Source organism: Molothrus ater, chromosome 20 (genome assembly GCF_012460135.2).
Source record: "Molothrus ater isolate BHLD 08-10-18 breed brown headed cowbird chromosome 20, BPBGC_Mater_1.1, whole genome shotgun sequence".
Classification (NCBI taxonomy): domain Eukaryota; kingdom Metazoa; phylum Chordata; class Aves; order Passeriformes; family Icteridae; genus Molothrus; species Molothrus ater.
In genome coordinates, this window is record NC_050497.2 from 3,062,154 (window position 1) to 3,075,816 (window position 13,663).

General features: G+C 46.5%; 1 protein-coding gene across 4 annotated transcripts in view; it reads right to left on the reverse strand.

Moving 5' to 3' along the window:
* TNC (tenascin C) overlaps positions 1-12,943 on the reverse strand; it is a 51,930-nt gene extending 38,987 nt beyond the window's left edge. For all 4 annotated transcript variants that reach the window (XM_054516978.1, XM_036394154.2, XM_036394153.2 and 1 more), the window contains exons 1-9: positions 12,358-12,943; positions 10,190-11,410; positions 8,652-8,915; positions 7,530-7,645; positions 7,293-7,449; positions 6,450-6,719; positions 5,233-5,418; positions 4,404-4,493; positions 2,458-2,721 (exon numbers count right to left, since the gene is read on the reverse strand). In XM_054516978.1, coding sequence (XP_054372953.1) covers positions 2,458-2,721; positions 4,404-4,493; positions 5,233-5,418; positions 6,450-6,719; positions 7,293-7,449; positions 7,530-7,645; positions 8,652-8,915; positions 10,190-11,410; positions 12,358-12,820 — 3,031 coding nt within the window. In that variant the 5' untranslated portion in view covers positions 12,821-12,943. The remainder of the gene's footprint in view (positions 1-2,457; positions 2,722-4,403; positions 4,494-5,232; positions 5,419-6,449; positions 6,720-7,292; positions 7,450-7,529; positions 7,646-8,651; positions 8,916-10,189; positions 11,411-12,357) is intronic.
* Positions 12,944-13,663: the final 720 nt, after the last annotated feature.

The window sequence follows — 13,663 nt, forward strand, 5'->3', positions numbered from 1 at the left end:
CAATGGCAGGTGGGACCCTCCTGACACCTTCACTAATAACAGAAAGGAGTTTCCTGTGGTAACTCAGCTTCCAGAGGAGCAGAGTGCTGCTGTCCAGCCCATCCACACACCTCAATTCTATAGGAAGTGTTGGTTTGGAGGCTGTCCATCCCAGCTCCCAGAGGTTCTCTGGGCAGGAAGGGCTCTGCTGTGACACTTCCATTACTCCAGCACAAAACTGCTGTGGGTTCCTCTATTCACTCACCACAAAACACTAAAGCTGTGTGGTCTGCTCCCCTCAGGAACAGGTCCCTCATGGAATTCTCCTGCATTCTCTCTGGAGCAAAAAAAACTTATTTCAGGGAGCTCCTCTGGGTCAGGACTCAATGCTTGCATTAGGGTTACACTACATGGAGCTACAAGAGACAAACAAGCAAATGGAAATGTGAAATATTCAGCCTTTCCTTTTCAGCAAAATTTAGCAAATGTCACTCTGTAATCTTTGCCATCCCTTGAGTGCAGGATCAGGGATATCAGTTAAAAAAGACTTTGTCACTTGAGCTGCACTTCATCCCTGTGAAGGGACAGAAGCAACAATGGCTTCCATCCTGTATTATGTATTTTGTGATGTGTCCTTTGCTAGAGGTTCATGAGTTCTGAATGTTTCAGCTTGCCTCCACAAGAGAGGGCAAAACAAGATTCTTTGGCTTCAGCCTGAGGACTTGGGACCTCCCAAGTGCTGGAACATGGATAAAGAGGAGTGTCCTGAGGGTAGATGGAAAAGCAAACTGAAGAGACCACTTGTCTTGTACTGTCCAGGCTTCCAGAGAATTTCTGCTCCCTGTGCTCTGTGTTTGGATTTGTCCATTCCTGCTCAGCAGAAAGGTCACAGAGCCAGGTTATGTCAACTGCTCCTCCCTGGAGCCCACTGCAGAGCCCTCTCTGTTTACTGCTGCTCTGAGTAAAGACACAAAACAAATACAGCAGCCAGAGAAGGTATTTCTAAAGAAAAAAAAATAAATAAAAGGCAAACTAGGAAAAAGAAGCCACCTTGTGAAGCTTTGGAAGCTGGTGCTGCAAAGACCAGGCTGTGAGATTCCACAGCACATTGTTTCTGCCTCTTCACCATCTCTGCACACTTCCTTGAAACCTCTCAGTCTTCCAACAGAGAAAACTGGAAAATGGAAGCCTGCTCACCCCTGGCACACAATCCTGTATCTTCCTTTCTTCTGCATGTGCCTCAAAGCTTCCTAATTTTTCCCTGCACTGGACACAGGCCTGACTTAGGCATCAAACAACTCATCAGGACTGAGGGTTTCCAGACCATGTAACTCTCTGATGGATGGATTGCTGTCTCTATAAAGCATTCAGAGGTTGTGCTGGCGTGAGCACTGCCAGGGAATGTGAACCCAGCTTTGATCTATGTAAATTATTAATTTAAACTGTGTAATTATTAATTTGTAAAATCCACAACATCTGACAAGTGCTTACCTCACAGATGGTCACTGGGGAGAAAAGGATAAACACCTTGGTGTCTGCTAAGGACAATAACTGTAGCCCAGCTGATTGTGATCTCCCCACCTCTGCTTGCTTAGAGCAGTTGAGGCTTTGCCTCACGGGATTTAGGCTGAGAAACCTAAAGATTCAGGACTTGTGTTCTATACTGAGATAGAATTGTCTATGCAACAAACCTTGGCTCAAAATGTTTCACAAAGGATAAAACCTTGTTCAGCAAGTCATCTGATAGTGGTCAGTGGGAGTGGTTTGCACAAATGGAGATGGCAGAAACAGACAAATATAAGTCACAGTAGCCAGTGGAAATGGTGGCTTGGACCAGATTGGGGCAGGAGCCTTTCCCTCTTTTGGATGAGAAAACTGAAATAGGGCAACATCAGAGCCCCACTGGCCCTGCTGAGGGATGATGGCCTGCTGTGAAGAGAATAAATTAGTCAGGAACAAACAAAGTAAACACATTCTGCTTGCTCTTCCTCTTGGGTTTTTGGCTGTAGAAAGCAAAACATGTTAGAAGACATGATGTACAAAAATACCCAGCCTAGCCTAAGACAAAGAATGAGTTCTACATCCATGCAGGACCAGTGGATGAGCTCTTTATGAGGCCTCTCAAGGGATGAGCAAGAAATCATTGGGAACATGGAGGTGAACACAGCAGGGAGGGACACACAGAGATGGATTTAGCACCAGTGAATCCCACCCCTAGCACATGAAAATGCCTCTTGAGCTTGGGATGTGAAGCCACTTCCACAGAACCGCTTAGAATTAGGGGAACTGATTCATTGGATTCAGGGATGCATGTGGAAGTGAAATGGTTTCATGTCTTCTGCTGGCTGGTAAATCCATCTATCCTTCACTCTCTCATGCTGGCAGAGCTGTCTGCTCTGCAGGACGACCCCCAGACATGGATTAGGAAATCAGGTGCAGTTATCCCTGGGCTAGTGACCACCAGAGGCTGTTACTCACCCGTGGAGCCCTTGACAGTGGTGGGTTTGCTCTTGTGCCGTCCCTTCTCTGCCAGCAGGCTGATGGTGTACTCGGTGCCTGGCTCCAGCCCCCGCAGCAGGAAGGAGCTGCTGTCCACTGGGATCTCCACCTCGCTCCTCTTCCCAGAGGGATTGGTGTAAACCAGGCGGTAGTGGTCAAACTTGGCCACTGGCCTTCTCCAGCGCAGGGACAAGGTGGTCTCAGTGGGCTCGCTGACTTCCAGGTCCTTGGGGTTATCAAGATCTACAGGTGAAAAACAAACAAAGTTGAGGTGTCACTGAAGTGGCCTGAGAGATTTTTTTCAGGCATCTGTCGAGGAATATCTGTTGGAGTGTCGGGGGGTAGGATGGTTGGGATGGATGGAGATGAGAGTTCTCTGGAGCCAAGTTTGGAACTTGGGGTTTATTGCAAAGGGCCTGGGTGCAGGGCCCTGCTGGGAGCTGCCAGGCACAGCTCAGAGCAGGACTGAGAGAAGTGAAGAGAGGGGGAGAGAGGATGAGAGAGAGAGAGGGAGAGGATGAGAAGATAAGAGAGTGAGAGGGTAAGAGAGCGAGGTTCCCGTTACAATACAATAAATCTTTTTCTGTGTTGAATATTCTGATTCTCACTAACCAATCCAGTACAAGATACAAATCCTACAGCATTTCCATACAGCCTATAGGAATCATTCCATTACCATCCTGTGTTACATTTTAAACCCTACAAACTCCTCTTTGGGCCCCTTCTGCCAAGCTGGCAGGGTCTGCTTTGACCCTTGGGCCTGTCTGCAAGCAGAGGGTGTTGTTCCATCACAAGGGGATCACCTTCAGCTGGCCACACCATTGTTTTCCAGTTGTTCAGTAACTGAGGGATCTCAAAGCTTGCTTTCATTTCAATCTCACTTATAGTTTCCATATTCTCAAAATCTTTTTCCAGACAATCATATTTATGAGGCTTTCCTGTTTCATCTTCCCCAACAAATATCTCACTGGGGGTCTGGCAGCAGCTCAGGGTCTGCCCACCTTTGGGACCCTTTGAAATGGGTAGATAATTGTCACCATGATATTTTCTGAAAAATCCTCTTTGCCCAGGATTTCTTCTCTTGGAAGCTGAGAAGCCTCAGAGAGGAATAAAAACAATAATTATCTGATTGCTGCTCCTGTGTTTGCTGCTTTGGAATGTGGCTTGGACTTGTTTACCAACAGGTGAATGTTTGATTGGTTCCATGTGAATTGTTTTTAATTAATCACCAATCATCATCAGCTGTGTCTGACTGAGGAGTCAGTCACAAGCTTCCATTCTCATTCTTGTGAAGCCTTCTGATGTCTCCTTTCTCTTTCTTTAGTATAGTTTTAGTATAGCGTTTTCTTCTAATATAATATAATATCATAAAATAATAAATCAGCCTTCTGAGAACATGGAGTCAAATTCTCATCTCTCACCTTGTCCTGGGGACCTCACAAACACCACAGATAATGATGATGTTCTCCTTTACAGACAAAACCAGAACAAATTTCCTGCCCCTATACTTGAGAGGCAGAAATAAAGCCTTCAGATAATTTCACATAGTGTGAAAAATTCTGGATTGGAAGGTCAGCCAGGAGTACTGCAACCTCTCTTTGTCACATCCACATTTTGGCCACCACCATTCCTGCCAGAAACCCTCACAGGCTTAGAGGATGGCCAGAATGATCAGTGCAAGTATAATTATCATTAAGGAGCTCACCTGGAGATGAAACTCCCAGAACATTAAGAGGAGCAGGAAAAAGAAGTCAGATTGAGAGGTCATGACCTTTGTCAGAATTTTTTTATTTTCCTTGAGGAGAAAAGTAGCAAAATGAAATCAAGAACTTTCTAAAATATCTCTTCCAGCATCTCTTAGAAATGGAAGAGTGGCTCCACCTGAGTTGCCTCCTCCAGAGCTGTGATGGGATCAGGACACTCACCAGTGCCAGCATTGATGGTAGCAGGAGCACTTTCCCTGTCGTTCCTCACTGCTGTCACTCCAATGCCATATTCAGTTCCAGGTCTCAAACCTACAAGATGAGGAGAAGAAATAGAAGTTCCTGTCCATATGAATATGCCTGCAGGCATTTCTGGAATAAGGAAGGCTTAATGGATGCGAAGTGAGAGATCTGCTTTCCTCTATGCAGAGAATTAAGGTTTCTGTTGACCCTCCAGCTGACAAGCTGCAGACTGGCACCAGTGAATCCCACCCCTAGCACATGAAAATGCCTCTTGAGCTTGGGATGTGAAGCCACTTCCACAGAACTGCTTGGAATTAGGGGAACCGATTTGTTGGATTCAGGGATGCATGTGGAGGTGAAATGGTTTCATGTCTTCTGCTGGCTGGTAAATTCATTTCACATGGCTTTCAATTCAGTTTGGTCTACTCCAATTATAGAATTATGCAGTAGTTTGAGTTGGAAGGGACATTAAAGATCATCTTGTTCCCCCCACTTCCACTGTCCCAGGCTGCTCCCAGCCCTGTCCAGCCTGGCCTTGGGCACTGCCAGGGATCCAGGGGCAGCCCCAGCTGCTCTGGGCACCCTGTGCCAGGGCCTGCCCACCCTGCCAGAGAACAATTCCTTCCTAATATCTCATCTAATTTCAAATTTGTAACCTCTTGTCCCAAAAAAAATGTGCTTGAGATCACTCAAAACTTGTTTGTACCTCTAATGTATGGTCACCACAAGGACATTTTTTTCTCCGTGTCCTGTGCCCTGGGGTGACAAAAACAATGTGACACTAGTGACAATCTCTCCATCCCCCTACCTGTGAGTGTAGCTCTGGTTGTGGCCTGGCTGCCCTTGGGCACTGTGATCTCCACGTGGTCCCCACCAGAGATGGGGGCAAACTTGATTCGGTAATTATCGACATTGGCGTGGCTGTTCTTCCACTCCAGGGTGATGCTGCTGTCAGTCTGGGACACCCTCTTCAGGTTCCTTGGAGCATCCAGGTCTGGAACCAACCAAGCAATAAATAAATAATTAGGAATATTTCTCTTCTGACAGCAGTCTCTTGTGACAGTGCTTTTGAGAAGGTGAAATGACCCATAAAGCTTCCTCTCACATGATCCTGTTATGTCTTAACTACAAAAACCAGAGGTCTTCTAGCATGAAAAGCAGACTTCACCAGCTTCAGTTCAAGAAATTTAACTTCTATCTCCTGAGACAAAAATAACATTTTTGCTTGTAATAATTACAAGTTTTTATTACAAAATGTGTTTGCGGAAAACATACTTGGATGAGAATAGTTTTCCTTTACAAATACGTTAGCTTTCAAAAGAAAAAAAGAGCACAGAACTGGTCATCTCTAGAATTTGTGTTCAGTAACATCTTGCATTCATGGCTAGAAGGAACTCTAAGTCTCAAAAAAAAGGTGAATATTCTGGAGAAATTCAATGAGCTTTCATTTTTCACACCTACAGTAGCCTCAAATCCTTCCCCAAAATAACTGTATTTAAGGATGAAAAGGGATCTAATTCACAGCTCTCTTAATGCATCAAGCCTTGATAACCTGCTAAAGGACCCACACTTTCTAAAAACATTCCCAGAATCACTGAGGAGCATAGTAAATTTATAAAAGAATGGCAGGACATATTTGCAGAACTGAAGATGAAAAAAAAAACTAACCAGATCTCTGCTTCTAAACTAATTTGGAAAAAGAAATAAGATGGAACAGGAACTATGGAAGATATTTAGCTCATTGAACAGACAAATGATTTAGATTTGCTTTTTGAAATAGGGATTTAGGGTAAAAGACACAATAACCTAATTCCCATTTTTAAAATACATTTAGAATCTTGTGGAGGGCTCTAAATATTTTGGTGAGCCAACAAGGCATAAAAGGCACAGGAAATTATTCTCTACTTTCATGTACCTCTAAAACTGGGCTGATTTTGTGTTGATCAGTAGCTGCCAACTCCAGCAACACGACACAAACAGCACAGGGAGATGGGTGGTCCCTGTGGCACCTTCCCAGCCCCTCACCTGTGACAAAGACTTCCTTCACAGGGTCACTCTCCATGTCCCCTCGACGAGAGACCAGCGTCACCTCGTACTCTGTGTGTGGCCTCAGGTTGCCAATGGAGTATTGGTTCTCATCTTCAGAGAGGTCAATGGTTGTCCTGTCCCCTGGAATGTCCTTGGGGCCATAAGTGAGCTCTACACCTTCAACTTCAGCCAAGGGTTTGGACCACGTGATGAGAGCCGTGGTGTCAGTGACGTCCTTGGCCTCCACCTGGCTGGGGGCATCAAGCTCTGTTACCAAGCAAAAGAGAGGGGAAAAGGGGCTTTAAAAAGAAATATTGCCATGAAAATCACCCATATTCTTATGCTTTTAATTGATGATTCAAAACAAAGTTAAAATTAGTATCCTCATTTATGCTCTTCCTTTGGTTCCTATAGTTTTGGACTCCAGATGGAATCAATCCATCAGAAGCAAATCCATCAAAACTCCTTCAAAGCTGGAGATGCCAAAAGAAAGTCAAGCAGGAACCCTAAGAGGTTCCCCACCTTCACACGCTCTTCATGCAAATATCACCAGGATGAAACAAATTCTAGGAAGGAATTCTAGTTCCTGCCGATGTTCATCTTGAAAAAGGAATAAAAGTGCATTGCTAAGCTGGACATACATTTCCATTCTGCTTCAAACAGGTGAAGTGGAGAGGAATTATTTTTTTCCTCTTGTATTCATTAGCAACTCCACTATTTCCTTTCCACCCCCAGTAACTCACAGTGTAGAGCCTGACTTTCTCTTGTTTCAAAACCTCCAAACAGCAGATGTTTTGTTGGTGGCCAACTAAAACCAGACCAAACACAGGTTGTGCCTACTTGTGGTGATGACTTTGGACAGTCCTGGTCCTCTGGTATTGTTCTTCACGATATGGATGGACACATTGTACTGCTGCCCAGGTGCCAAACCTGGCTGCATGTAGGATGTCTCTGGCCTTTTCAAGCTGCTGGTTATGTCACCATTATCATCCTTTTTCTGGAACACATGGGACAATCAGTGAGTACAAACGTAAAAATCCAGGATTTTTCATTCTATACATGAAACTGCTTCCTCACCATATTATGGAAGACCAGCTCCCAGCCATCAAAAGAAAAGTTCAGAGGGTCCCACTCCACCTGGACGGATGTTTCTCGAACAGATTTGAATTTCAGTCCTTCTGGAGCAGGCAGATCTGTGGCAGAAGAAAGGGATATTCTCACATGAGTGTCAAATTCCCATAAATAGGGCACTGGGGTGGGGCATCTTTCCATTTCTAGAAATATCTGCCAGGTGGGGATCTGCAGCTGAGGTGGTTAAACTCTTCTCAGATCCAGTTATTGTGGCTTTGGAGAGACTTTCCTGAGCTGGTTAAATGTCACCTTAGAATAAAAAGAATTTTACCCTTAAATTCTCTTTTTTGTGCCCTCTAGAAAGAAGCCTGGTGTTAACTTTGGAAGTCAGGAGAGCTGAATCCTGCCCCAGATCTCCAGAAATGAGCTCAGTGACAGAAGTAAAGAGCACCTTTTGATATTGGGATGTTTAGATATGACAGTGATGTGCACAAAACAAAAAGATGAACAACAGAAGTACAGACAGGCAGATAAAAGGTAAGATGTAGTAAATCATAGCAAAGATGCAAAACAAATATAACCTCTACTTTAGCCAAAATAGTTTGAATTCAAGTGAATTCATATTGCTCTTTTATATGCTGTTGCATTTTAATTTTTTTCTCAGGAAGAATTACCAGAATTTTTAAAATTTTATAATAGAAAAGAACATAATAGTAAAGAAATGTACATTATAATAAAGAAATGTGCATTTTTATAGAGAAGCCAAGGTTCTTAATTCACAAAGACACCATACTGGGAGACATTGAGAGCAGAAGAGCTTGTGAACTGTGCTTCTAACACAGTCCCTGGTACTGGAAAAAAGTAGAAAATGGAAGTGCAGGAGGCTGTTTTTTCCAGGCCAACATTTGAATTGGAAGTAGAAAATACAAAAGAAATAATATCCCAAAACCAGAATGTAAATCAATATATCTGAACTGAAAATAAAGACTTCAAAATAAATACCCCCAAGAAAGGGATGCAAGCAAACACATACAAAGTGAAAACAGAAAATACAAAATAAGCAACACCCCAAAAGAGGGATGCAACTGGAGTAGACAAAAGGATGAATACAGGGAACATTAAACTCACATGTGGCTACCCTGGCACTGACTGGAATACTCTTTTTGTTTTTCAGGATTGCAAAGACACGGATGAAGTACTCCACCCCCGGCTCCAGCTCATGGATGGTGGCAGCTGTGTGGTTTCCTGGCACGGTGAACTGCATGTCCAAGCCCCCACTGCTGGTGGGCACGTAGGTGACGAGGTACTCGTTGACGAGGTTCTCGTGCTTCCACTCCAGATTGACGGTTTTATCTGTCACGTTGGTCACAGTCAGCTCAGTTGGAGGAGACACTGGGAATGGGAGGGGGAAAAAAAAAAAAGCCAAGCCAAAGTTATAAGAAGTTCTCAAGGCTCAGGAAATAATGACTTGCCCAGTTTCACATTTTCCCAGGAGCGGTTCCTAAGGCTCATCTCACATGCAGGGAATGGGGAAGGCATGTCTCACAAATTAGCTGCTGAGGAAAGGAATGCTCAGCTGATGGAGACTACAGACATTTCCAGAAGCCAATTTCTGCTCTCACACTTGCTCACAACCTCTGGCTGACTGTGTTCCAGCTGCTCCTCTCATGGCTGCAGCACAAGAGTGCTATAGCTGGGTCCCGAGGGATTCAGATGTTTAATTCAACTGCCAGCAACACGTGATTGTAGAGCTAGAAGTCCTGGGATTTGCACAGCTTTTCCAAAGTAAAATAAAACATTATTATTTGAGTAAATACTTGCAATAGATCTGCCTGTGCAAGATCACAAAGTGTGGGCTTAGGCACCTTCCAGGAGGAGGAGATGAACGATGGGAATTTCTTTTAAAGGGTATTCATTGTCTTTTATAGTGTTCCCAGCCCCAAAGTACTCTTTCATTACCAAAATTTAGTTTCACAATTTCTCCCCCAGGATCTACTAAAGAAAACGACCTCATTTATGGTGCATTGCCTGTCATTATCAGGCTGCCAAAATTTTCTATCAATTTCCATAGAGTCACTGGTCTTGGGAAACCAAGCATATGACTTTATAGCTAAGTTTCCACTCCAGCTGATCCCACGATTTTCCTGTAATCTTCTGTGAGATCTAATATACATACATCCATATACATATGTATTGTGTATTTATATATATATATATGTATATATATGAATACATAAACACATGTGGAGAAGACTCTGGACCATTTCCCTTTTCTCCTTAGTTAGAAGAGCTTTCTTCAGCTTCTTTTCCTAGCATCAAGAGGTACTGTGAGGAACTGAAGGGTCATGGTGACGAATCCCAGCCAGTGCTGGCTACAGCACCAGAGACATTGTGGTGGGAGCAGAAATGGAGGTGACAAAGGCACTGCAACACCATCAGCAGCCTGTTGTATTGGTGACCACCAAAAGCCACCAGAAACCGCTACACTACTTATCCCTGATATTTCAGGATGCCAAGAGCTACTGGTCTTGCTGCATCCCCGATCCTGATGCTTGGACTATGTTGGAAAAGCACCAACAAGGCCTAGCTCTATGGAAAACCTTCACAAAGCATCCAAGGCTGTTGGCTGGCCCACAGGGAGCAGTTCAGAGGGACGCTGCACCTACCATCAGAGCAATCATCCCCAATGTAGCCATCCTCGCAGACACAGCGCCCATCCACGCAGCGCCCCGCGTTGTTGCAGTCGCTGGGGCAGGAGCGCTCCCGGCAGTCCTCACCCATGAAGCCCTCGTGGCACACGCAGCGCCCGTTGATGCAGCGCCCACGCCCGTGGCAGTCGTTGGGGCAGGAGAGCTCACCACAGTCGTCCCCTGTGAAGCCATTGTCACACTCGCAGCGCCCCTCCACGCAGCGCCCGCGGTTGTGGCAGTCGTTGGGGCAGCGCAGCTCGGCGCAGTCCTCACCCGTGTACCCCTCATCGCACACACACTGCCCGTTGACGCACAGCCCGTGGTTCTGGCAGTCGTTGGGACACCGCAGCTGGCCACAGTCATCCCCAGTGAAACCCTCATGGCACACGCACTGCCCGTTCTCACAGCGCCCGCGGTTGTGGCAGTCATTGGGGCAGCGCAGCTCCCCACAGTCCTCCCCGATGAAGCCCTCGTGGCACACGCACTGCCCGTTCTCACAGTGCCCGCGGTCGTGGCAGTCGTTGGGGCACCGCAGCTCCGCGCAGTCCTCGCCCAGGTACCCCTCGTGGCACACGCAGCGCCCGCCCACGCAGCGCCCGCGGTTGTGGCAGTCACTGGGGCACCTCCTCTCGCTGCAGTCGTCGCCCACAAAGCCCTCGTGGCACACGCACAGCCCGTTCTCGCAGCGCCCGTTGCCGTGGCAGTCGTTGGGGCAGGTGAGCTCGCCGCAGTCCTCGCCGGTGAAGCCCTCCTCACAGAAGCAGGTGCCGTTCACGCAGCGCCCGCGGTCGAAGCAGTCGTTGGGGCAGATGAGCTCGCTGCAGTCCTCCCCAGTGTAGCCCTCATCACACACACACTCGCTGTCCACGCAGCGCCCGCGGCCGTGGCAGTTGTGGGGGCACAGGGGCACGCTGCAGTCGTCACCCACAAAGCCCTCGTGGCACAGGCACTGCCCGCCCACGCAGCGCCCGTGGGCGCCGCAGCCCTGGGCGCAGAGCTCCTGGCTGCAGTCTGGGCCTGTGTAGCCCTCAAAGCACACGCACAGCCCGTCCACGCACTTGCCCTGGTCGTTGCAGTCGTTGGGACACGAGGCCTGGCTGCAGTTGGGGCCCTTCCAGCCGGGCTCACAGATGCAGCCGCAGATGTCGATGCTGTAGTTGCCGTGCCCGCTGCAGTAGGGTGTGGTGTCCAGGCGACCTGCACCAACGAGCCCAAAGTTCATTACTGCCAGTGGCACTAGGATGCTTTAGGCCAGCGTGGCACTCATGACCCAAAAGGGCTCTGATTTTCCTAGTTCCCTTCAGGATATCAGTTTTTAAAGTTTTTAATTGAGAATCTTTCTTTCTCTAGCTATATTTACTTTGCCAGAAAAGCTTTAATTCACTCTAATGCCAGTGAGGAGCCCCTGCCAGTGACTTGCTAATTGAGCATGCTGGATTCCTCCTTCCTTCTCAAAATCCTCTCCCACTGACTGAGCAGCTTTCCTGACTGCTTCATTAGGGCATCACTGTGGAACATCATTCATCCATTCACCCCAGAACACAAAAGTCAGGCAGCACATTGTGTTGTGTCATCAGCTGTATCAGCAACCAGGAGGCTGCTCTGAGCTCAGAGGGACACATCACTCTGCAGACTTGTATTTCTTCTCTTATATGACCAACTGCTTCCCTCAACTTAAAAATCAACCAGACAGACACATTTTTCCCTCTTCTATAACTATTTGTGCTTGTCTATTGCCTTATGTCCTGCTGTATTTTTATTGGTCTCTGCTAAAGAAAACTTGGAAGCGAAAATGGTTACATTGGCAGCTTCCTCAAGGGGACAAAAAGTGGAGCCAAGAGCTTGGACTGTGAGTTTTAATCTTAACTCTGACACAGATTTACCATGTCCAAGTGCTGTCCGTGCTCAGTGCCACATCTACAAGGGGTCCCAGGCCACCTCCTGACCCACAGATCCATAAAGCCGTGGAAATGTGAATGAATGTACCTTGCATACTGGCCAAACACATTCCCAGTTTTGATTATGATTCAAATTTAAAAGGTTGACTTGAGCTCATTCTTGAAAGAGATTGGAATATCACTCTAAACAACATCTACAGCCAGCACAAGAATTTCCCCTAGGAGCAGCTCCCCAGCCCGCCTTACCTTCTACTGCCTGGGAATTAGGACAGCATCCAGCCCCGCTGGCACACTGCTCCCGCAGGGAGGAGACCAGCCCCTCCAGCTCCTCTAGTCTGCTCAGCAGATCCTTAATGTCTGGGGCAGCTGCACAGCCACAGGCCCGCCGGGGAATGTTAATCCTGTGTGTGAAGACAATCTGGTTCCCCTCATTCACCGTGTGCTCCTCGTAGTTCTTGACGGGCTCTATTTCTGCCTTCAGGTCAGCGTCGCCGCTCGCCGAGTCCAGGTCCACGGAGCAGAGGGAGCCAACGGGCAGCTTAATGTTGTAGACATGGTTGAAAACCACAGGCTGGTTATCCTCTGGCAAGGTCACGTTCAGCCCAGTCTCCCTCTTCTGCCGGATAATTCTCTTGATGAGTCCCCCAGTGACGTGCTGGGACAGCAAGGCGAGGATGGCACAGGCCAAGACCCGGCTGGGGAGTCCCATTGTGGTGCCTGGTTCCCTTTTGAGGCTGAGAGAGTCTTAGTTCTGCTTGGCCTTTGTAATCTGCAGCAGAAATTGGAGAGCCAGGCCAAACCAAGCTGGAGAGCCTTTTTTTTTTTCCTGGTGTGTTTGCTCCCTAAAAGAAGAAGGAACAGTGTAAGGGATTAACAGCAGCTACACCGCCCAGCAAAGGTGTGACACTGCTTGTGTGCTGCATCCTCAGAGAACAACACATTTGGCTCTACAACACATTCAGGTTTTACACATCTGAACTCCAGATCTAATTCAAATTGATAATGAACAGTACAGTAATAATAATTTAAATGCTTATTTCTTTTGTTCTTTACTTTTGTTTTGTGTTTTGCTTCCACTTGTTATTTTTTTGTCTATTTTAGTTTTTTTATTTTACATCAGAATGCTGAATTTTTACCACAGGACCATCACACTTCACCCAAGCTGCTGAACTTGCTTGATGTATAATAACAGTGGTTTTCCAGGATCTCATTGTGATTCTGAAGGAAATGCCACCAGGCAGGAAGAAAGCTGCTGTTATTTCCAGGTTAGAGCAAATACAGTGGGTTGTAGAAAGTTTAACTGCCTCAAGCAGAAGACTGGGGAAAAGATGCTTACTGAGTCTCAGCTCAACTGAAAACAGAGGTAGATGAAATAAACATGTGTTCTGTTATGATTTAACCAATGTTAAATTCTGTATTTCCTTCATCCCTCCAATGCTTGAAGGCTGCTCAGGTTTGGACCATGTAAGAAACTCAAGACATTGTCAAAAGGTGCATCAACACCACCAAGCTCATTCCATCCCTTTTCTATATGTTTTAAATTACTCCAAGG